Source organism: Peromyscus maniculatus, chromosome 8, assembly GCF_049852395.1.
Source record: "Peromyscus maniculatus bairdii isolate BWxNUB_F1_BW_parent chromosome 8, HU_Pman_BW_mat_3.1, whole genome shotgun sequence".
Classification (NCBI taxonomy): Eukaryota; Metazoa; Chordata; class Mammalia; order Rodentia; family Cricetidae; genus Peromyscus; species Peromyscus maniculatus.
In genome coordinates this window covers 54,889,353-54,910,256 of record NC_134859.1, presented here as the reverse complement: position 1 = coordinate 54,910,256, position 20,904 = coordinate 54,889,353, and the positions used below count along the sequence as shown (strand labels likewise).

General features: G+C 50.2%; 2 protein-coding genes across 6 annotated transcripts; one reads left to right on the top strand and one right to left on the bottom strand.

Annotated features, from left to right (window-relative positions):
* Nucleotides 1-561: 561 nt before the first annotated feature.
* Nucleotides 562-20,234, top strand: LOC121831337 (monocarboxylate transporter 13). Of its 4 annotated transcripts, none has more exons than XM_076542744.1 (9): nucleotides 566-939; nucleotides 2,277-2,464; nucleotides 2,616-2,759; nucleotides 3,655-4,392; nucleotides 5,064-8,712; nucleotides 10,027-10,176; nucleotides 11,017-11,078; nucleotides 11,170-11,261; nucleotides 18,198-20,234. In XM_076542744.1, exons 1-5 carry the CDS (start codon nucleotides 884-886, stop codon nucleotides 5,267-5,269), a joined length of 1,332 nt encoding a protein of 443 aa, XP_076398859.1. In that variant the 5' UTR covers nucleotides 566-883; the 3' UTR covers nucleotides 5,270-8,712; nucleotides 10,027-10,176; nucleotides 11,017-11,078; nucleotides 11,170-11,261; nucleotides 18,198-20,234. The 4 variants fall into 4 exon arrangements, with proteins under 4 accessions (XP_076398861.1, XP_076398859.1, XP_076398858.1 ...); XM_076542743.1 differs by having other exon boundaries at nucleotides 5,064-8,941; nucleotides 10,024-10,176; XM_076542746.1 differs by lacking the exon at nucleotides 2,277-2,464 and having other exon boundaries at nucleotides 562-939; nucleotides 5,064-8,941; nucleotides 10,024-10,176.
* Slc16a11 (solute carrier family 16 member 11) lies at nucleotides 6,628-9,362 on the bottom strand. Of its 2 annotated transcripts, none has more exons than XM_076542742.1 (5): nucleotides 8,802-9,362; nucleotides 8,347-8,554; nucleotides 7,959-8,102; nucleotides 6,989-7,756; nucleotides 6,628-6,904 (listed from the first exon to the last, which is right to left on the bottom strand). In XM_076542742.1, the coding sequence occupies exons 1-5, from the start codon at nucleotides 9,348-9,350 to the stop codon at nucleotides 6,675-6,677; spliced, it is 1,899 nt and encodes a 632-aa protein (XP_076398857.1). In that variant the 5' UTR covers nucleotides 9,351-9,362; the 3' UTR covers nucleotides 6,628-6,674. The 2 variants fall into 2 exon arrangements, with proteins under 2 accessions (XP_076398857.1, XP_076398856.1); XM_076542741.1 differs by having other exon boundaries at nucleotides 8,347-8,557; nucleotides 8,802-9,361.
* Nucleotides 20,235-20,904: the final 670 nt, after the last annotated feature.

The following is a 20,904-nucleotide window of genomic DNA, read 5'->3' as shown; positions in this document are numbered from 1 at the left end:
TTTCTGTGGGTTCCAGGGATTGAACCCAGGTCACCAGCACTTTCCCTGGTAAGCCATCTATCTCCCCAGCCCCTCTTTGGGTTTTTTATTTGTCTGTTTGTTTGGGTTTTGTTTTTGTTTTGTTCGTTTGTTTGTTTTGGTTTGGTTTGGTTTTGGTTTTTCGAGACAGGGTTTCTCTGTGTAGTTTTGGTGCCTGTACTGGAACTCACTCTGTAGCCCAGGCTGGCCTCTAACTCACAGAGATCCACCTGCCTCTGCCTCCCGAGTGCTGGGACTAAAGGAGTGCGCCACCACCATCTTCTGTCACTCAGGCTGGCTTTTCCTTCACTCTGTAGTCCAGGCAGGCCTTGAGCTTGCCATCCTCTTACCTCCGTCCCTTGAACAGCTGGGGTTGCAGACAGGCCTGTGCAATCAAACTTGGTTTATATATTTATTTTTATGCAGATGAGCTTTCTTCCCTCTGTGAATTTAAGTGACCCACATGGGTTCAGTGCCTGTGGAGGCTACAAGAGGGTGTCAGATCTCCTGGAAGAGGAGTTACAGGCCACTGTGTTGACTAGTGTCAACCCTGCCGCTCTGTAAGGACAGCAAGTGCTCTTAACTGCAGAGACTCCTTAAAAGCATAGCTCCTCATCCCAGCCCCCTCGTTTGCCTCTTTCCCCACTGGTCTGGGTATGAATTCTGAGCCCAAGGTTTCAAGGTCAGAGTCCTGGGGAGCCTGGGGTATAATAATGGAACAGAAAAGCCCGAGTCGTTGCTGACATGAGGTGAGGGAGTGCTCGCTAGAGATCCGGCTAGATGACCGGCTGACTGCTCCAGTGATCAGGGTTATGGCTTGTCTCTTGTGTAACACTTCAGAACGAGATCAAAAACCGGTCAGGAAATGGCCATCACTACAAGGCAAAGGGAACGCTTCCAGCACCGCGAAGGGAGGAAAAGGTAGGTGGTCCTGGGCAACTCTGACGGTCTGACGGCCGCCCTTCCTCTCCTCGGTTATTTTTGGTCTCAGCGACCTGCAAGTTTCCTGTCAGTGGGTCTGAAGACTGCAGGAACAAATTCTCATTACTGAAATGAATGCCAGGAGTCCAACAAGTCCGTCTGTCTGTCCACTCCCCTCCCCTTAACACAGCAGCACTAGGGAATTGAACCAGGAACTACACAAAACTGTATGCCACCTTTAATTATTTTATTTTAACTTTTGTTTTTATTTATTTATTTGTCTATTTATTTATTTATGGTTTTTCGAGACAGGGTTTCTCTGTGTAGTTTTGGTGCCTGTCTTGGATCTCCCTCTATAGCCCAGGCTGGCCTCGAACTCACAGAGATCTGCCTGCCTCTGCCTCCCAAGTGCTGGGATTAAAGGCGTGCGCCGCCGCCGCCTGGCTCTTTAATTATTTTAAAATGTTGAAACAGGGTTTGCTAAGTTGCCCACGCTGACCATGAGTTTGCCTCTGCCTCGGGAGCAGCTAGAATCACAGGCTGGGCTCTCCTGTCTTCCCCTCTGCCTCTGCCCCGCTCGGACCCAGCGGTCTAGAATTTGCAAGGCTTTTCTAAAAAGCCGCCCCAGGTGCTCTCTGTTTAACTCTTACCTCACAACCTATCCCTTCGTACCCACGCTGCCGGGCAATTCTCGGATCTCTCACTAAGCAAGTGAGGTCCTGCCTGGCCAGGACCAGTTTATCCACCACCGGCTCTTAGATGCACGGCTTGCAAAGCGAACGACCCTAGCACCCCCAGAACCCTCGCGGGAGGTCCCTGGTCACGTGGGATCTATCGTCCACATGTCCCTCCTTACGCATGCGCCCCCTCACTACAGGTTCGGAACAATGCTGTAAGCCCCGCCCACCCCCTCCGGGCCCACCCCCTGCTCCAGAGACCTGCATCCTAATTGGCGCGCTTCGGGGTTGGATGTTGGCCCACTTAGGCAGGTGCTGAATCCTCAAAGATAACATAATCCACACCTAGACTCTCCTCGGGGTTGTGGCCCGAGCCCAGTTTTGTTCTCTGGCTTCTAAAGAAATCCTCTGGGCCTGGATTCCCAGCTGTGGGCTAACCGGTCCCAGTCTCCGTGGCAGGTCCCGGCTCGTAGGCCTCCCTCCTGTCGGGGGAAAGGCGCAGGCGCCCCACGCTTTATCAGGAACTTCCTAGCGACCAGCCCCGGCTTAGCGCCGAGCGTCCTGCGGGGTGGGTGGGTTCAAGTGGGCGGTCTAAAGCCCTGATCAGGCACGGGCTCGTGGGGGCTGCAGCGGCTTTGTTCCTTCCCGAATGGCGCGCAGGGCTGAGCCCCCCGACGGGGGCTGGGGGTGGATGGTGGTGCTATCAGCGTTCATCCAGTCGGCGCTCGTGTTTGGGGTGCTCCGTTCCTTCGGTGTCTTCTTCGTGGAATTTGTGGCGGCGTTTGAGGAGCAGGCAGCCAGAGTCTCCTGGATCGCTTCCATAGGGATCGCGGTGCAGCAGTTCGGGAGTGAGTGCTGTGCCTGGGTGCCGTGGCCTTCCACCCTCGGAAAAAAAGAGAGAGGGGATCTGGGGACCAGAAAAGGGGAAGGCGAAGGGTCGGGAGGATGCCGAGGGAGGACGGCGGAGACCACCTCGCAGAACCCCTTCCAATTCCCCAGGCCCAATAGGCAGTGCCCTGAGCACGAAGCTGGGGCCCAGGCCTGTGGTGATGACTGGAGGCATCTTGGCCGCGCTGGGGATGCTGCTTGCTTCATTTGCTACCTCCTTGACCCACCTCTACCTGAGCATTGGGCTGCTGTCAGGTGAGACCCTGGGCAAGGGCAGAAGTCCAAGGCCTGGAACTTAAGCCTCTGGATTTTCACCTTCTTCCACCTCTTTGCAAAAAGGCTTAGGAAGAACCTGTGCCCTGCAGGGAATTCTTAAGCTGAATGACTAAACCAGAGATAATGAATCCTGAAAATACAAGCCCAAACCCATCGGACTGGAGTGGAGAAGGGAGAATGTCTTTAAGATTGTGCTAGATATTAACTGAAATAGACATCATTGGCCTATTTAAAAATAATAATAATAATAATAATAATAATAATAATAATAAGGCTTTCAATGCTTATCAATGTTTATACACCTGGGCAAAAGAAGATTAACATAGCCAGAAACCATAGAGATGGGGCTCTAATTACAAAGCTCTGTTTTAGTTACTTTAGGAACACCATCTCTTGTCTTCCCAGGTCCCATAAAGCAGCGATTCTCAACCTGTCAGTTGTACCCCCTTAGGAACTGAACGACCCTTTCTCAGGGGTCGCATTCAGATATCGTGCATATCAGATATTTACATTACCATTCATAACAGTAGCAAAATTGCAGTTATAAAGTAACAACGAAAATAATTTTATGATGTGGGGGGAGGGGGGTCACCACAACATGAGCTGTGTTAAAGGGTCGCAGCATCAGGAAGGCTGTGAACCAACGCCATAAAGTGTGTTAACCCCATTTTGTGGATGAGATAATTGAGCCTGGGAGGGTAAGCAGAACACTCAAGGTCACAGAGCTAGAACGTGTCGAAGCCAGCACTAAGATAACCCAGAGCTGTGGGAGTCCAGAGCAGGCGCTGGTCTTCTGCTAGGTAGAACTGGGATTACTGGGAGTTCTGAGCACCTCCAGAGTCCACAGCCTCTCCCCTGATTTCCTTTTTGACAGGCTCTGGCTGGGCCCTGACCTTCACTCCGACCCTGGCCTGCCTCTCCCGGTACTTCTCTCGACGCCGATCTCTGGCCATGGGGCTGGCCCTGACTGGAGTGGGCCTCTCCTCTTTTGCGTTTGCTCCCCTCTTCCAGTGGCTGATCAGCCGCTATGCCTGGCGGGGAGCCCTCTTGCTGGTGTCTGCCCTCTCCCTACACCTGATGGCCTGTGGTGCTCTCCTCCGCCCACTCTCCCTGACTGAAGACACTTCTGTGGGTGGCCCTGGGTCCCAGCTCACCTCCCTCCTCCGTGACGGCCCCTTCGTCCGGTACACTCTTGCCCTTACTCTGATTAACACTGGCTACTTCATCCCCTACGTCCATTTGGTGGCCCATCTACAGGACCTGGGTTGGGACCCACTACCTGCTGCCTTCCTGCTATCAGTGGCCGCCATTTCTGACCTCGTGGGCCGGGTGGCATCTGGTTGGCTGGGAGATGCCGTCCCGGGGCCCGTGGCACGGCTGCTGATGCTTTGGACCACCCTGACTGGGGTGTCACTAGTCCTCTTCCCCGTGGCTCAGTCTCCCACAACCCTGGTGGTTCTGGCTGTGACCTATGGCTTCACATCAGGGGCCCTGACCCCAGTGGCCTTCTCCGTGATTCCTGAACTGGTGGGGACTGGAAGGATTTACTGTGGCCTGGGACTGGTGCAGATGATCGAGAGCATCGGAGGGCTGTTGGGAGCTCCTCTATCAGGTAAGGGAAATGGGGTCGCCAACTGGGCCAGCGATGTCATGTTGTGTAATTGGAGGAACTACTCTCACGATTGGTCTATGTGAATGTTGCCCTCTGGTGTGTTACAGTACACAGCCTGTGTAGCCAGTCATAACAGTCCTGAGGTAGGGTCACAGAAGGACAGAACTTGGGTCTGAGGAGGTCTGGGTGGGAAGAGGAGCCCAGTGAAACTGCAGCCTGGGTTTTTAGAAGACCTAGCTTGACCTAAGATCGTCTTCTTTTCCTTTGGCCCACTGGGCCCCTGCCCAAATGTCTGAAACATCTGGTTAAAGTTCTCCATGTTCAAGATGCCAGAACCTCCTGATCTTTAAACACCTTCCTCTTAACTATTAACCGAAGGCTCAGAAGGGCCACTGTTGCCAGAACAAAACACACAGATACGCTTGACTTAGTATGGCTCACCAGATACCCACAGGCTGGTTTGCAGGTCTTCCCTCTCTCCAGGGAGGGCGGTGGCTGAAATGACATTTGAGGCTATTTAAGAGACTAGAGGCTCATATTCATTCAGTCCTACCTTGGGAATCCCATCTCTTCTAAGATAATGGGCCTTTCTTTGCCCCCACACGGATCTAGGCCATTAGCCCCAGTGTGCAGATCACCCATGTGTATTTGTTTTTCTCTCTCGGACCCAGGCTACCTCCGGGATGTGACAGGCAACTACATGGTTTCCTTCATGGTGGCCGGGGCCTTCCTTCTGGCAGGAAGTGGAGTTCTTACCACCTTGCCCCATTTCTTCTCCTGCATCTCATCTTCTACCTCCAGACCCCAGGACCTTGGAATAGAGGCACTGGATACCAAAATTCCCCTGCCCAAGGAGGAAGGGTTGGGAGAGGACTGAACTCCACCAGGAGACGGTGGCCATGGAGAGCCAGAGCTTGGCGGGTCTTCTGCCCCATCAAGGCATCCACAGAAGCACAGTGCCTTAGGATTCTTGATCTGCCTCCACCAGAGCAGACCTGGGGTTCCTGCAATTTATGTGCCAACCCTTTGTATTTTGTGGACGACTCTCATATCACCTCCTTTGTTCTCCCAAGATTTTTCTGAAGGATCCAGGAGATCTCTCAACCCACTGAGCTCTGAATCAAATCTGAAAATCAAAGGTCGAGAGCCTTCTCATGTTCATGTGATTTCTGGTATCCCTCGGATATAAAACAAATAAGGAAACTGGACAACAATTGTAACCTCACAAAGAGCCGGAGGCCCAGGTGCTTGGGACTGCTAATGGGGTCATGGCGGAGCAGAGGGGTGGAGGCGCCCATGAGCTCTGGTGACCCAGAGTTCTTCTCTCCATCCACTTACCTCCCTCTTCTCCACTATCCCTGTGATACAGAAGGAAGAAAATGGAGAGAAACGTCTATGTGTGGAGAAGGGTGGCTTGGGGCGCCAGCTGCAACCTAAGATCTTTGTACTTTTAAGATAAGAGCCTCACCGTGTGGCCCAGGCTGTTCTTGAACTTGAGACCTGGCCTCCTCCCAAGTGCTGAGATTACAGGTGCTCACAATCACACCCAGATGGATTTTTGTTTCTCTTAGGCTAACAAAGGCAGATCAGAATGCAAGGAGAAGTATGAAGCCTGGGAGCTGGAGAGAAAACTCAGCAGTTAAAAGCACTTCCTGCTCTTCCAGAGGGCCAGAGACACCCACACATGGTGGTTCACAACCACCTATTAATCCAGATCCTGGGGATCCGATGTCCTCTTCTGGCTTCCGTAGACACCCACACACATGTGGCATACATTCACACACACACACACACACACACACACACACACACACACACACACAGAGCATAAATAAAAATCAATCTTTTTTAAAGCAGGCCTGCAGAGAGAGCTCGGCAGAGGGCTTGCTGCACCTCCTGGTGACCTGTTTGGCTCAGGGCATCCACCCCAGGCAGCTCACAACTGCCTGTAAGTCCAGCTCCAAGAGATCTGGCCTCCACAAACCCACACAAAAAAATATTTAAAGTATGAGGTTTAGATATGCTCCCTAACAAATTGAAACTGACTAGCTCACAACTTCTCAAAGGCCCACTTAAGGTAAGGATTTGAGCCAAGGAAAACTGACTAGACAGGCATCCTTCCTCGCCGCTGCCAGGGCCCCTGGGGTCCTGTTGCTTTCAGCTAGATTTTTATTTATTTATTCATTCATTCATGCATGCATGCATGCATTCATTCACTTATTTTTCTCAAGAGAGTCAGATAAAAATCCTTTATTAGGGAAGGGGCTCAAACACGGAAATAATCAACAAGTGGTATCCCGGGTGGAGTCAGCGCCCCCTGCCGAGCGCAGGGGGACCTGCGCAACTGGGAGCAGTTCCCCTCTCTCAGGGGGAGGGGTAGCTGGAGGTGAGACTGGACGGCAAGTTGGGAGAGCCCTGGGCAGCCCCATGTAGATGAAGCTGCCAGAGAGGATGAAAGAGCTGCACACCACGAAAGAGGCACTGAAGTCTCCTGTCTTATCCCTTAGGAAACCTGGGGAAAGGGGGAAAGGAATTTAGAGGCCTGGCACCCCAGGGGCGGAAGTCCGGAGCGAGAATCGGCAGGCTCAGCCCTTACCTGACAGGGGAGGGCCCAGGAGTCCCCCGAGGCTCATCAGCATCATCACCAGCCCTGTAGCCTGCACCACACCGCCAATGCCCACCAGCCCCGGGAGCACGCCGAAAACCAGCGGGGCGTAACTCCCGGCGCTCAGGCCGTAGGCCCCAGCCGCGGCTAGCAGGGGCACCCCCCATCCGTCCTCCGTCCCCTCAGTGGGCACTAGCCCCACGGCCAGCACCCCTAACCCAGTCAGAGACCCAAACACAACCAGAAGCCGCGGAAGGGGCACCCAGCCCTGGTCTGCTAGCCATCCGCTGACCAGTCGGGCACTTGCATCTCCCACGGCAGCGACAGCCACCACCAACGCTGCCCCGTAGCCCCCCATGCCCTGGTCTAAAGCGTGCGGACCCAAGTGCACGTAGGGGACGAAGTATCCGCCCCCGATCAAGGCGGTGCCCAAAGCAAAGATGGAAAAGGCTCGGCGCCTGAAGAGACCCAGGCCGAGGGCAGCTAGCGGGGTGCGAGGTGGGGCCAGGGGGTCACCGGAGAGAGCTAAGGGTCGGAGCAAGGCGCCACAGGGCGTGAGGTGGAGGGTGACAGCGCCAAGGAGGAGCAAGGCACCCCGCCAGCCGAAAGTATCAAGGAGGAACTGCAAGGCAGGTGCCAGGAGCAGCGAGGATGCCCCATTACCGGTGAGCGCCAACCCTACCGCCAAGACCCGGCGGCGGGAGAAGTACCGAGAGAGGGTACCCAGGGCAGGGGCGAACACCAGGGCCCAGCCGGAGCCTGCAAACGGATAGGACAGAGTGAGGGTGCGAGGATGGTTTTTCTAACATTTCTTGGCCCTGCTTCTAATGCGCGCGTGCGGACACACACACACACACACACACACACACACACACACACACACCGCCTTGTTCCGTGTCCTACCCCACAAGAAGCTCCCCATGATCACCCCTGAAGCACAAGAGCATCCCACTCTTCTTACCAGCGAGGAGGCCCAGGCCGAGGTAGAGGTGCAGGAGGCTTCGGGCGAAAGCCGAGAAGACCAAGCCAAGCGAGGTTAGGACGCCCCCAACCATCACCACGGGCCGTGCCCCCCAGCGAGTGCTCAGGGCGCTGCCCACTGGGCCTAGAAGGGGGCGGAGTCAACGAAGACATGCCCCGGGACCCCCAAACTATCTCCAACACTTCTCATTGGCTGTTTTTGCCTGGCCTGGTAACTCCTCCCTTTGACCTCAAGACCCACTCTTCTAGAACTCGGTTCCACCAGTAGCTCTCAGGTTGTCTGGTAATCAAGTCTGCTGTCTCCCATCACTACATTCACGGCCTCTCCACCCGGTTCCCGCCTCCCACCTCGGGGGGCCCCCCCTCACTGGCTGCCTGCTGCACGGCCAAGGCCAGGGCGCTGACCCACGCAGTGTCCTGGGCGCTTCGTTCAAAGTGCTCCGCGAGGTCGGGGAGGGCAAGGCCCAGGGAGCGTAAGAGCCCGTAGGAGAGCCCGTTCACGGCGAAGGCTGCGGCCGCCACCACCCAGCCCCAGCCCCCGTCCGGGGGTCCGGCCGGCTTGGGGGTCATCGCCGTCTGCTGGGGTGGGGAAACACCTGTGAATGAAGTCTCCACGCCTGGGCCTCCGCCAGGGAGCTGACGTCCCTGAGATCCAGCCTCGGGCTGCTCGCCCAGGGTGGGCACGTCGCCCCGAGCATGGGCGCGGGAACCAGGCCTAGGGATAGAAGTCCTGGGTGCGCGTGACGTCCTGGAATGGGGGGGGGGGGAGCAGCAGGATCCCCCAGGTCAGGGGCTCCTCCTTCCCAAACCCGCTTTCTCTTACCCGACCTCTCCCGGCGGTGGGGGTAGGGAAAGGGCGAAGATGGGTTCGGCCGGATTTTCTCTGCGCCTTCCAGGCCGGCAGGGTTCTGCCGAGCAGCCAACCAGGGCAGAGATGGAGCCCAACTTGGACCCGCTCTCCCGGTAAACAGAGATCACCACAGGGGCCCGAGCCACCTGGGACGCGGGGTGGGGGTGGGGGTGTGAGTTGCGAGGGCGGGGGCAAGCGAGACAGCCAATCCACCAAGCCTGGGCCCAGGCCTGACGCCGAGTCCCACGGGGATTGAATTATCCACACACAACCCCCAGTCCTGGATAGGGAACCGCGGGGAATGAGTGTGCCTGGTGGCCGCGCCCCGCCCCTCCCCGCGCCGCTCGGCGCCGCGGGGCTCACGCCCACGCACCTGCAGCCGGCTGCGCACGCAAAGACGAGCCGGGTTGCAATCCCTGCTCGGCCGGCTGCCCACGCGTGAAAATAGCGGTGGTCTCCAAAGCCTAAAAGAGTTCTTCGATTCTCGCATTTGTTGCTGAGGATCCTGTAAACCTCCGACATCAAATCACTGGCAAGCCCTCACGGGGAAGATGACTTCCCAGTACCAAGACATGTGATGTTCCAGGCTGTCTTCACACACACACACACACACACACACACACACACACACACACACACACTTTGTCATTTCGTCTTCACACTACCCCTATGACGAAGGCGCTATCCCCATTTTAGAAATGGAGTAAATGATGCTTAAAGAGATTAGGTGACCTACCCCCAAATCGTTCAGCTTCAAAAAAGAAAGTGGAAATATTTGAATTTAGGTTTAGCCTACTGTGGGAAGATACAGGCTGAACAGACCTGGGAGTGAAAACAGAGCCGGCCACAGGCGAGCGAAATAGCTTGGAGACAGATTGGTGTGGACTGCCCTGGAACGGGCAGCATCTATGCAGAGCCACAGTACGTGGGGTTCCAAACCAAGGGTGGCTGGGGATAGATGACATCTTTGCCACCAGAATCGCTAAAGGCTTAGGCTAGATTTTTTTAAAAGCAAAGTAAGAGTTCAGAGAAAAGAACCAGATATTTTTGTCTGTTTTTGTTGCTGTTGTTGTTGTTCGTTTGAAGATTCTAGTGAGCATCCCTCTTTAAAGGTCGCTATTGCTTTACTTCGGCGGTTTGACTCAATAGGTGTGTTCTTTGGTTTAATCATTAAACAATGGCATTGAAATTTCAGCAGTTCGCAGGTTGGAGCATGTATCAACCCATAGCCACAGGATGGCAGTGTTTCCTTATTGATGAGGAAGCATTTGGCTAGAAAAAAAGAAGAAAAACAGTTCAAAAGTTGTGAAACTGAAGAACGCAGACAGACTTTCAGCGGCAGACCACGGTGGGTAAGGCCCCACAATCATCAAAGGCAAGCCAGACTACCTTTCCAGCCCACCCTCCCGCCCTGGGGAATTAGCTTCTGCCCCACTCCAGTCCGTCTGTTCTTTTGTCAATTCTAGGTTTTGGGTCACTTTTCTCTGCTGCAATGTCCTATTACAGGAGACCTTGAAGGCTTAAGGCCCTGCTACATACGCTTTAGGAAAGTGGCCTCACTGGTTTCACCAGCCAGGGGTTGTCTTTGTAAAAGCCACCGGGGTGGTGGAGCCTGCAGGTACTCAGTCACCAGGGAGGCAGGGAACTGGTTTCCCCAGAAGGCTGGTAAGGACTCTGCTGTAAGTTGAACCAGGTCAACCGAAAGAAATCGCTCTCTCCATGGTGAAGTAGAAATACAGCCAGGGAGGAGACTGAGGCCTCTGGGTCTGGGTTGTACCAAGTAACGCTGTGCACCTTGGCCGTGTGCAAACCCCGGAAGCCTCGGGTGACCGGTTGTGAAAGGGCACATTCCTCTTCTACCTTACGTTCTTAGCCAGAATTGGTGTGTGTTGTTCTTGGAGGTAACATAGCATTAGAGAAATGGACCCCCAACGAGACTTACGGAGCCCGACTTTCAGCTCCGTCGCTTATCTGACTGCAAACAAGTGTCTGCTTCCTCATTTTTAAAAATGGTTATAATAATAGTTACCTGATAGGGTTGTTATAAGGATTAAATTTGACATGGTGTGTGCATGTGCAAGTAAGAGCCTGAGAACAGTGTCTGAATACGACCTGTGCGAGCTCCATGGTCACCGCTGTAACTCAGGGCAACTTGACGAGACTCTACAGCATTGTTTCCCTTGGCCAGGTGGCTACTTCCGACTCAAAACAGAGCTAGCAAATTCAAGGTCGGTGAACCACATCAATCCGGTGAGTTTTAGCAGAATCACGTGGGTTATAATAAAGTATGAATATTTATAAGAAATTTAAACGGAAATTGTGACACCTTTCCTTTTTGCAGGGGAGGCAGGGGCGCATGAAGCCCAGGCTCATCCCAAGTTCACTGTGTAGCCAAGGATGACTTTGAACGTCTGCTACGTGCTGGGACCGCAGGTAATCCCTTTGAATGAATATATAATCCCACATCTGGCCGTTTCTCCTTTCAAGCAGAATGTATGGCGTGTGCATTGTCAGAAGTTCTGACCACTGTAAGGAGTCCCTTCTTGCGCCTTTTAAGGTTCCCTAGTCCCAGACAGAGACTGGATTGCTGCAGCGGTTCAGTGTCTGCACAGCGTGCAGAACATTTGTAAAACAGGACCTAGTCTTCTCTTCCTTAGTCATCACACCATGAGGCACACCCTATGAAGCTGTAGGTGTGTGCTTGGGGACAGAAAGCATGGTAAAAGGGGCAGAAATCAGAGGCATTTGGGCAGCTTCTTCATATAACTTGCTTTTCTCGGGCCCAGTTACATACATACCACTTCCATTTGACAACGGATTGCAGCTGTGTATGTACAGCTTTGTGACTTGGCGGGTCAGATAACACCCAGCTCATAATGGGCAGCTCACGTCACATGGTAACTTGGCAGTCCATCATCAAACGTTTAGTTTCTAGGGCTGGAGAGATGGCTTAGAAATTAAGAGCACTGGCTGCTCTTCCAGAGGACATAGGTTCAATTCCCAAAAAACACATAGCAGCTCACCACTGTCTGTAATGGCAACTCCAGGAGTTCTGACACCTTCACACAGACACACATGCAGGCCACACCAATGCACATAAAATAGAAAATAAAATCAATATTTTTTTTAAAAGTTCAGTTTCCACTAAGGCCTAGTGTCTAACTACTAACTTTCATTTCTTTATATCCTAATAGTTGGTAATAATAACATTCAAGGATCAGAAAATTGCATTACATTGTTAAATGAATGGTATAAATACAATTAGAAATATATATATAGCATTTTCTAACAATATCAATTTCAAATTTGTGTATAATATAAAACAATCCAATCCAATGTAAAGTATTTAAAACTAGTAATTGTCTTTTTCTTTTCTTTTTTTTTTATTTTTTTATTTTTTATTTTTTTTTATTTTTTATTTTTTTTTTTTTTTTTTTTTTTGGTTTTTCGAGACAGGGTTTCTCTGCGTAGCTTTGCGCCTTTCCTGGAGCTCACTTGGTAGCCCAGGCTGGCCTCGAACTCACAGAGATCCGTCTTTTCTTTTTTTTTTAAACAAGAACCTTAAATCTAATCTCCTTTGCTTAGCCTTTTTCCTAACCCTTGACAACAACTTGTAACCAACCCCCCTAAACAATGAAAATTATCCCAGACCCAAAACCCATTAAAAAGACCAAAAAACCACCCACCCCACACCACCTCTTTGGGAACGTGGGTGTCATATTCTTAAAATTGCTTCCTGGTGGGCATGGGCAAAGTTATCTTTATCCTGAAAGAAAAATTTTAGGTTAATTGTTAAATTCTAGGAAAGGTAACTATATTCTTCATTATCCAGTCTGTGTATAATGCAAAGTTCAGGGTTTATCTCAAGTCATTATTTAAGTAGTCTTTGAGACTGGATCATCTCAGCTAGTCATCTCAAAATTGCTCTGAGCACCTTGTAGTTCAAAGCTGATCTGTAGATGATGTTTGTCAGCTTAGTGATATTATTATTGTCCACGTGGAATTGTTGTTGTTGTGGGGCCCCATCTTCTTCCTGGAGACTTCAGTTGATGTTAGGCCTGGCCATGATTTCCTACAGAAAACTGATAAGAGACTCGAACACAAAGACATATATATGCAGCTAATTGAAGCCTTTTTTGTAGAATTAGTTACTACTCTATATGACCATTCATATTTTAACAAAGTTTAAAATGTATATCTATCTATATATATATATTAATCTTGTAAATTTTGATATAAAATTTATACTTTAAGAAAAGTTTAAAAAATCAGAATAGAATCAAAGAGTTGAGATTAGTAATAGAATAGTCCCTTAATTAATTTGGCTTTTGTCCTGTCCCACAGTAGAAGATGGCTCTTTTATTTTGGCATGATACAGGGAGTTTGCATTTTCCTTTTAACAACTAATTGCAACTCCAGGAGTTCTGACACCTTCACACAGACACAGGTGCAGGCAACACCAATGCACATAAAATAGAAAACAAAATCAATATATTTTTTAAAAGTTCAGTTTCCACTAAGGCCTAGTAGCAGGCCAACAATTGTCTGCAGATGGTGGAGAGCCATGCTCCAAAATCCCAAGGGCCTCCACTGTGCTTCACCTATAGCGGCCTGCCAGAGACTCCACACAGCATCCCTATCTGCCACTGACACTTCAAGTACCATCGGGTCCACTGGGTCATATAGTCCAAGTGGTAGATCAGCCTGCACAGCAGCCTGGACCTGGTGAAGAGCCTTCTCCTTTCCAGGCCCCTCTTAAAGCTAGCAGCTTTCCAAGTCACTTGGTATATGGGCCAGAGTAACACACCCAAGTGAGGAATGTGCTGTCTCCAGAATCCAAACAGGCCAACCAAACATTGTGCTTCTTTCTTGGTGATAGGAGGGGCCAGGTGTGATAACTTACCCTTCACCTTAGATAGAAGGACTCTCCCTGCATGCCCCACACCATTGGACTCCTAAGAATTTCACTGAAGTAGAAGACCCTTGAATTTTGGTTGGATTTATTTCCCATCTTCTGATTTGCATATGTCTTACCAATGAGTTCAGAGTGGTTGCTATCCTCTGCTCACTTGGTCCAATCAGCATAATGTTGTCAATACAGCGGACTGGTGTGATAATTTGTGGAAGGAAAATGTGATCAAGGTCGCTTTGAACAAGGCTGGAGAATCAATATACCTTTGAGGTATAACTGTAAAGGTGTACTACCGGCCTCGTTAGGTGAAAGCAGCTTGTCTCTGGCGGTCCTTAGGTACATGTGCTAAGAAGAAAATCATCTTCTAGGTCACTCACTGCATACTAGGTGCTAGGAGATGTGTTAATCTGCTCAAATAAGAACATCACATCGAACAGTAATTACAATGGGAATCTCTGCTTGATTAGGTTTGTGACATTCAATTGTCATTCTCCATGATCTGTCTGTCTTCTGCACAGACCAAATGGAAGAGTTAAAGGGAGCTGTAAGGACCGCCACCCCTGCATCTTTGAAGTCCTTGATGGTGGCACTCATTTCTGTCACCCCTTCAGGAAGTGCCGTTGGTCTTGGTTGGTTTTTGCAGGGCTGAGGATGAAGCCTGAGACCTCCTGCACATACAAAGCAAACATGTTCTCAACTCATCTTCAGCTCCAGCCCACAGAATCTTTGTTACACACACATATGTATAAATATATGTATTTATTCTGTTCCTCCAGAGACCCTGCTCTGGTACAGAGAATTTTGTTTTTATCATCGTGGCGTTTTTGTTTTTCCTGTGCTTTCCAAGTTTGTGAGAACATGCCAACTTCCTTATCTTGACTCCAAAACCAAAAGAGGAATCAAAATAAGTCGTATTCATTTTTATATATTTACCAAGTGGTAATATACACCTATAATCCTAGCATTCAGGTGGTAGGAACAGAGGGGTCACAAGGTCCAGGCCAGCCTGAGCTACATAATAGTACATAATAGAGCTACATCCACAGTTCCAGGTCAGCTGTATTGCTGTGGAACTCTGCCCTTAAGGGATGACGTGGCCATTGCCATCTTGACACTAGAGTCGCTGTGGCTACCTGTGTGTGAGATGCACACTAACAGTTTCTTATGGATGGGAGAGGACCCACAAAGCTCCCGTGGAGACACAGGGGTAGATCACCAGGAGGCACGAAGGCAGTCAGTGCATGAGGTGCTCCCAAGGCCCCACCACCTCTTGAGAATACACAAGCACCCAGTAACTGCTGCAGAAAAAGATCCTCTGCTGGAACAGCTGGCGGGACGTGGCCCCTCCACCCCTTCAGGAACAGCTGGCGGGATGTGGCCCCACCACCCCTTCAGGGATGTGTGGCAGGTTCGGGTTTGTTTTTGTACTGATGAGGATGAAACTCAAGCTTTCTTAAATTCTTCCTCACCCATGCTTCTGTAAGTAATCCCAGTTAAATTCATTGACTCACCAAGCTAGATTTCAGTGGCACCTTTTTACAGGGGGATGGGGACAACAACAGAATCTCACCATGAACTCTGACTGGCCTGAACCTGTTATGCAGTAGACCAAGCTGGCCTCAAACTCACAGAGATCCATCTGACTCTGAGGAAACTGGGGCTAACGTGCAGGGGTTAAAGGTGTTCACTGCCAGGCCTGGCTGAAAGCATTTCTTTCGTCTGTCCTCAGTGCCCCATCTGGGGTGGACAGACTTTTTTTTTTTTTTTTTTTTAAACATCTCCCCTGGAAAATTATGTACCCGTTGGCAGCCAAACAACCATACAACAAAACCAAAGATGATTTTGGGAGAAGCAGCTGCCTTGTCCCCCACTCTGGATGATAAGACATGCAGCTGAAGATGATCTATTTGAAGGTGGAGTATCTTCAGAGGGGATCCTGAGTTAAGCACCTTTCCTTGGTTGTTGTTGGATTTTCTTTCACTCTAGCCCCATGTTGGCATGCCATAAGGTTGTTGGTTGTTTTTACTCTTTTGGGGGCCTGCCACCCAGCTCCCAAATAAATACACACAGACGGAGGCTTATTATTACTTATCAGTGCCCACCCTTAGCTTGGCTTGTTGCTTACCAGCTTTTCTTAAATTATCCCATCTGTCTTTTGCCTTTGGGCTTTTCCCTTTTCTTACTTTCACTCTTATTCTATGGCTGATTGTGTGGCTGGGTAGGTGGGTGGCTGTGTGGCTGTGTGGCTGTGTGGCTGGGTGGCTGGGTGGCTGGGTGGCTGTGGGGCTGTGGGGCTGTGGGGCTGTGTGGCTGTGGTGCTGTGGGCGGTGTGGCTGGCCCCTAGCATCCTCCTCTCCTTGTTCTCTTGCTCCTTCTTCCTTTTCTTCCCAGATTTTCTCCTATTTATTCTCTCTGCCTGCCAGCCCTGCCTGTCCTTTCTCCTGCCTCACTATTGGCCATTCAGTTCTTTATTAGACCATCAGGTGTTTTAGACAGGCAAAGCATCACAGCTTCACAGAGTTAAACAAATGCAGCATAAAGGAATGCAGCACATCTTTGCATCATTAAGCAAATGTTCCACAGCATCAACAAATGTCACCATCTTAAAACAATATTCTACAACATTCCCTGCTTGTATGTCCTAGTATCCTTCTTGCTGTGGTAGCAGTCATGGTGTCGCTGCTATTCAAGCAAGGCTGTGTCATCTGAAGGTGAAACGTCTGTGGAAGGGATCCCAGCATGACCATCCTCTTCTATGTGCTGGAAATGAGACACCTCCCTGATGAGTGGGGTCTGCCACGTAAGCGTGAGGATCATTGCCCAAGCCCACCAAATGGCTGACGGGTAGAAAATACTTTGCAGTCCCCTAAAGGAGCACATATGGGACAAGTTCCTATGAAGGCTTTGGTATCAGTTGTGTGGCATTTGCTATGATGATCCTGAAAGACGGCTCAGTGGATAAAAACACTTGTCACCATGCATGATGACCTGAGCTTGATCTGCTACACCCACATGGTAGAAGGAGAAAACTGACTCCCACAGGCTCTCCTCTGCCTACATATGTGTGCATGCACACGCAAATGTGTGTGGTGAAGGGAAGGCATACAACCGTAGCTCAACTGTCTGCCCAGAAAGAACCTGCTCATCTAAGGGACAAACTGCAACATGAAAAATACGTTTGGAGTCTGTCCTTTTCAATAGCCTCTTAATTGGTAGGAAATGTGGAAACACAAGAGGAAGAAAGGGAAGGCGCTGATTTGCTGTTCCGTAGGATGGGACATGTGAAGAACATAAGGGAAAGAGAATACCAATTAGATCTGTGTTAAATAGCCCCTCCTGAGATCCAAAAACACAGAACCCATAGGGAAAAATCTGATAGTGAAGAGGGGAGGGGGGACAGGAGACACCCTTCTGTAATACAGAGGAAGGGAAACCTAAGCAGGTAGAGACCTTGATAGTGGTCCAGAGCAGAAAACCACAATAATCAGAGGCTACTCTGAACTGCTTTAGCTGGAAAAGACCAAAAAATTATACAGTGCCTCCAACCCTGGCTGGTGAGAATATGAGACATGGCGGGGGGCGGGGGGTGGGGGCCGTGGCGTCAGTCTGGCTGCTGTGGAAGCAAAGAGACTGAGTAATACAGCTGCTCCTTCATCCTTGACTCAAAGATTGTGTGTCTGAGACAATATGAGAGAAAGCAGTCCTGTTGGGGATACTTGGTTGTTATTGGTTGAGGTCCCTGTGAGTATCAGGGACTGGAAGATAACAGAAGAAGGACAAGCACTTGGGAGACTCGCAGGGTATAAGAGAGGCAGTGTAAGCTGGGCAGTGGAGGCACACGCTTTTAATCCCAGCACTCGGGAGGCAGAGCCAGGCGGATCTCTGTGAGTTCGAGGCCTGCCTGGGCTGCAGAGTGAGTTCCAGGAAAAGCACAAAGCTACGCAGAGAAACCCTGTCTCGAAAAAACCCCACGGGGGGGGGGGGGGGGCAGTGTTTGTCATCAAGTTCCCTGATCTGATAGGGCTGTGTGCACAGGAGAGCCAGGAAAGAAGCTACTGAGGCGGGGACCTCAGGCCTGACATCTGTGCTCAGTGGTTTGGCTGAGCCGTGTGGTGGGCTATTTTCTCTACAAGACAGGAGAAGTGCTGGAGGATCTGAGTGATGGTTGCTGGCATGTAAATCATGTTCATAAAGTGCCGAAGCAAGCAATACAGGATCAGAAAAAGAAAAAGCAGACACGGGACTTTTCCAGGTCACTCAAAAGCAAATGTAGCAGTTTTTTGTGGAGTTGGAGTCCCTAGGGGGAAAAGCTGTCAGAAAGCCAAAGTCATTGCTCGTGAGCCTCCGTGGGGGCAAAAGGAGTGAATGACAGACCAGTACATGTGGAACAGAGTAAGGTGTTCCCAAGGGAGGGCAATTATCTCACCAGAGGATGCTGAATGTATTTCTTTTCCAAGGGTGGAGGTTGTTCACGAAGCCCAGGCAAATGTGACCAGCAGAACGGCAGCGACAACCCTAGAACCCATCAGAGTCAGGAAGCCGGACTGTGTGTGGCAAACAGCAGTACAGCCCCGATCCTGGGCTGGCCTCATAGCAGATGGAACAGTGTGAGCCAGACTTCCGGGACCCTTCTGGAGTGAAGACGTGTGGAGACAGTGCAGCGGCACCCAGGGTGGGGAAATGGAATGGCTGTGGAGAATGACCGCGGGATACAGAAACCTGAATCAGATCACGCTTTCCCAGCATTGCTCTTTTGAGGAAACAGCTGCTGCAAAGTGATGGAATATTTTCATGCTGTCTTGGACCTTACTGACATTATTTTCTAACATCACTTTAGCTGAGAAATCCCAAGATCAACCGGCACTTGCTTGAAGTGGTTGTTGTTGGTGGGACCTCTGAGATCCTGCCCACCCTTTGCGAAAAGGTTTCATTATCGGATGCTAATCTCCAAGTGTTTTACAGGTTTAGACAAGCATGGAAAGAGATGCAGGCACCTAACGGAGACAGGATGGGAAACAGTCCACACAGGGGCAAGGGCCAGGTCCAGGGGTGGTATTTAGGGGGTTTTATGGTTGCCTAAGGTGTAAGTGACACCCAACAAGATGATTGACAAGAATCCTACAACAGCTAGTGCCTGTAAGTTAAAATAATGGTTAAAGACTTTGAATTAAGCTACCTTGTCTGGGTGGGAAAAGGCATTCCCAGAAACCGTAAGGGTTTTTTGTTTTGTTTTGTTTTTTTGTTTTTTTGAGACAGGATTTCTCTGTGTATCCCTGGCTATCCTGGAACTTACTCTGTAGACCAGGCTGCCCTCAAACTTGGTGATCTGCCTGCCTCTGCCTCCTGAGTGCTGGGATTAAAGGTGTTCACTGCCACCACCCAGGGCCATAAGGTTATTGAATGAAAATCTCAGTGCCAAAAATGGGCCTCCATCTTATGAGATGCTGGTCAGAGATGCCCCTACACAAGACTGGCTATTGCCACTGTCTTTGGGTGCATGCCAGCACTAGACTTCAAGACCCTGTTGTTGAAGACACCACACACTTTTAGTTGCAAGAAATGGGGAAATCAGATTGGAATTGAACTCAGCCTTCTTTGCTCACTGCTTTTATGGGGCCAGAAAGTATTCTGCAGACTTCTGGGGGAGGATTGTCATCTACAATCTTGTTTGGTTATGGACCCTGCATGCTACACTATGACATGCCAGGCAAGATGTGCCCATGGGTCCAGTAGTGGCACAACTGTCATGAGTGCAACCAACGGCGTTCTAGTTGAACTTTACAGGAAAGGCCCCTTTACAGGAAAGGACATGCGTTTGGTATTGTAAGACACAAATCTTTAGTAGAGAAGTTATTGCTGTTCTTGCCCGAAATGGATATGATATGCCTGTCAAATTGCCTTGTAAACATTATGTTTAGATCCCTAGGTTACTGTTCCTGTGGGTCTTGGCTCTAGATGCTTCTTTATAGAGTGGGTGGAGGTTACTATTGAAAGTGTGAACGACGATTACTGTGGTAGAAGTAGAAACAATGCTCAGCCCTAAGTGGGGAGAAATCATCATATGTCCATATCATCCCCTCCAAGGCTCAGGAAACATGGCAGAAGAGAGAGAGAGAGAGAGAGAGAGAGAGAGAGAGAGAGAGAGAGAGAGAGAGAGAGAGCGCGCAAAGAATAGAAGAGCTGGAGAAAAGAGTGGACTGTTGTGGAACTGTGTGCTCTGGACATGACAGGGCTGTTTCTATCTTGGAATCATGTGGCTGTCTGCATGAGATACTCACATGACCGGCCTACTAATATCCCCCATGTGGAAGTGGGCAGAGCTCCCAAAGCTCACAAGGTGGCATGAGTGGTGTTTGAGGGACTCATGAGATGTCTCAGGCTCCCATCCTTCCTTGGGGATACACAAGTGGCTAATAATTGCTGAGAAGGGAGGCATGTCTTCCGTGGTGTGAATATCCTGTAAATAACTCCAATTAAATCCATCATTTCACCAAGCTAGACTGTTTTCTTTATTCTGTCATCATTGCACTAGTTTGGGGGTGAATAGGAGTGTGTTCACACTTCCCCAGGAAAAGTCACACACCGCTATATACAGAAGGCCCTGTCTGAAAAACCGTGTGTGTGTGTGTGTGTGTGTGTGTGTGTGTGTGTGTGTGTGTGTGTTTATAGACATCTGTCATATTCATCACTGGGTTTAGGAGTAAGGAGACATGCATGAATAATAATTAAGTCTTCCTTCTCCTAGCCCCCACAATCAAGTCAGAGAAACAGTCACAGAAAAGAAATCTCAGCACAAGGACAAAGAAAACTACTCTGGAGTGGCACATGAGAGGAAACTGACTCATTTAGTTTGGGCCTCCTTGCAGGCTTCACAGAAGAGGATCCCTTAAGCAAGGCCTTGAAGGATGAGTAGGAGTTCGCCAGATGAATGTGGCGGGTAGGAGGCATTCCAGGCAAATGGCAAAACTTGGAGAAAATTGAGAAGGCATGAAGTAGCTTGGCGTATTGCCTCCTGTTTGCAGAGCTGGAAAAAGTGACTGGGTAGGGCAGTGGTGGGGGGACCTTTTGGGGTAGGGAGGCCTGTCTGGAAGGCCTTGAGGCCAAGCAAAAGAGCGGAAATGTTTTCCAGGAGATATGTCCCCCGAGTTTCTGTGGAAGGAGGGG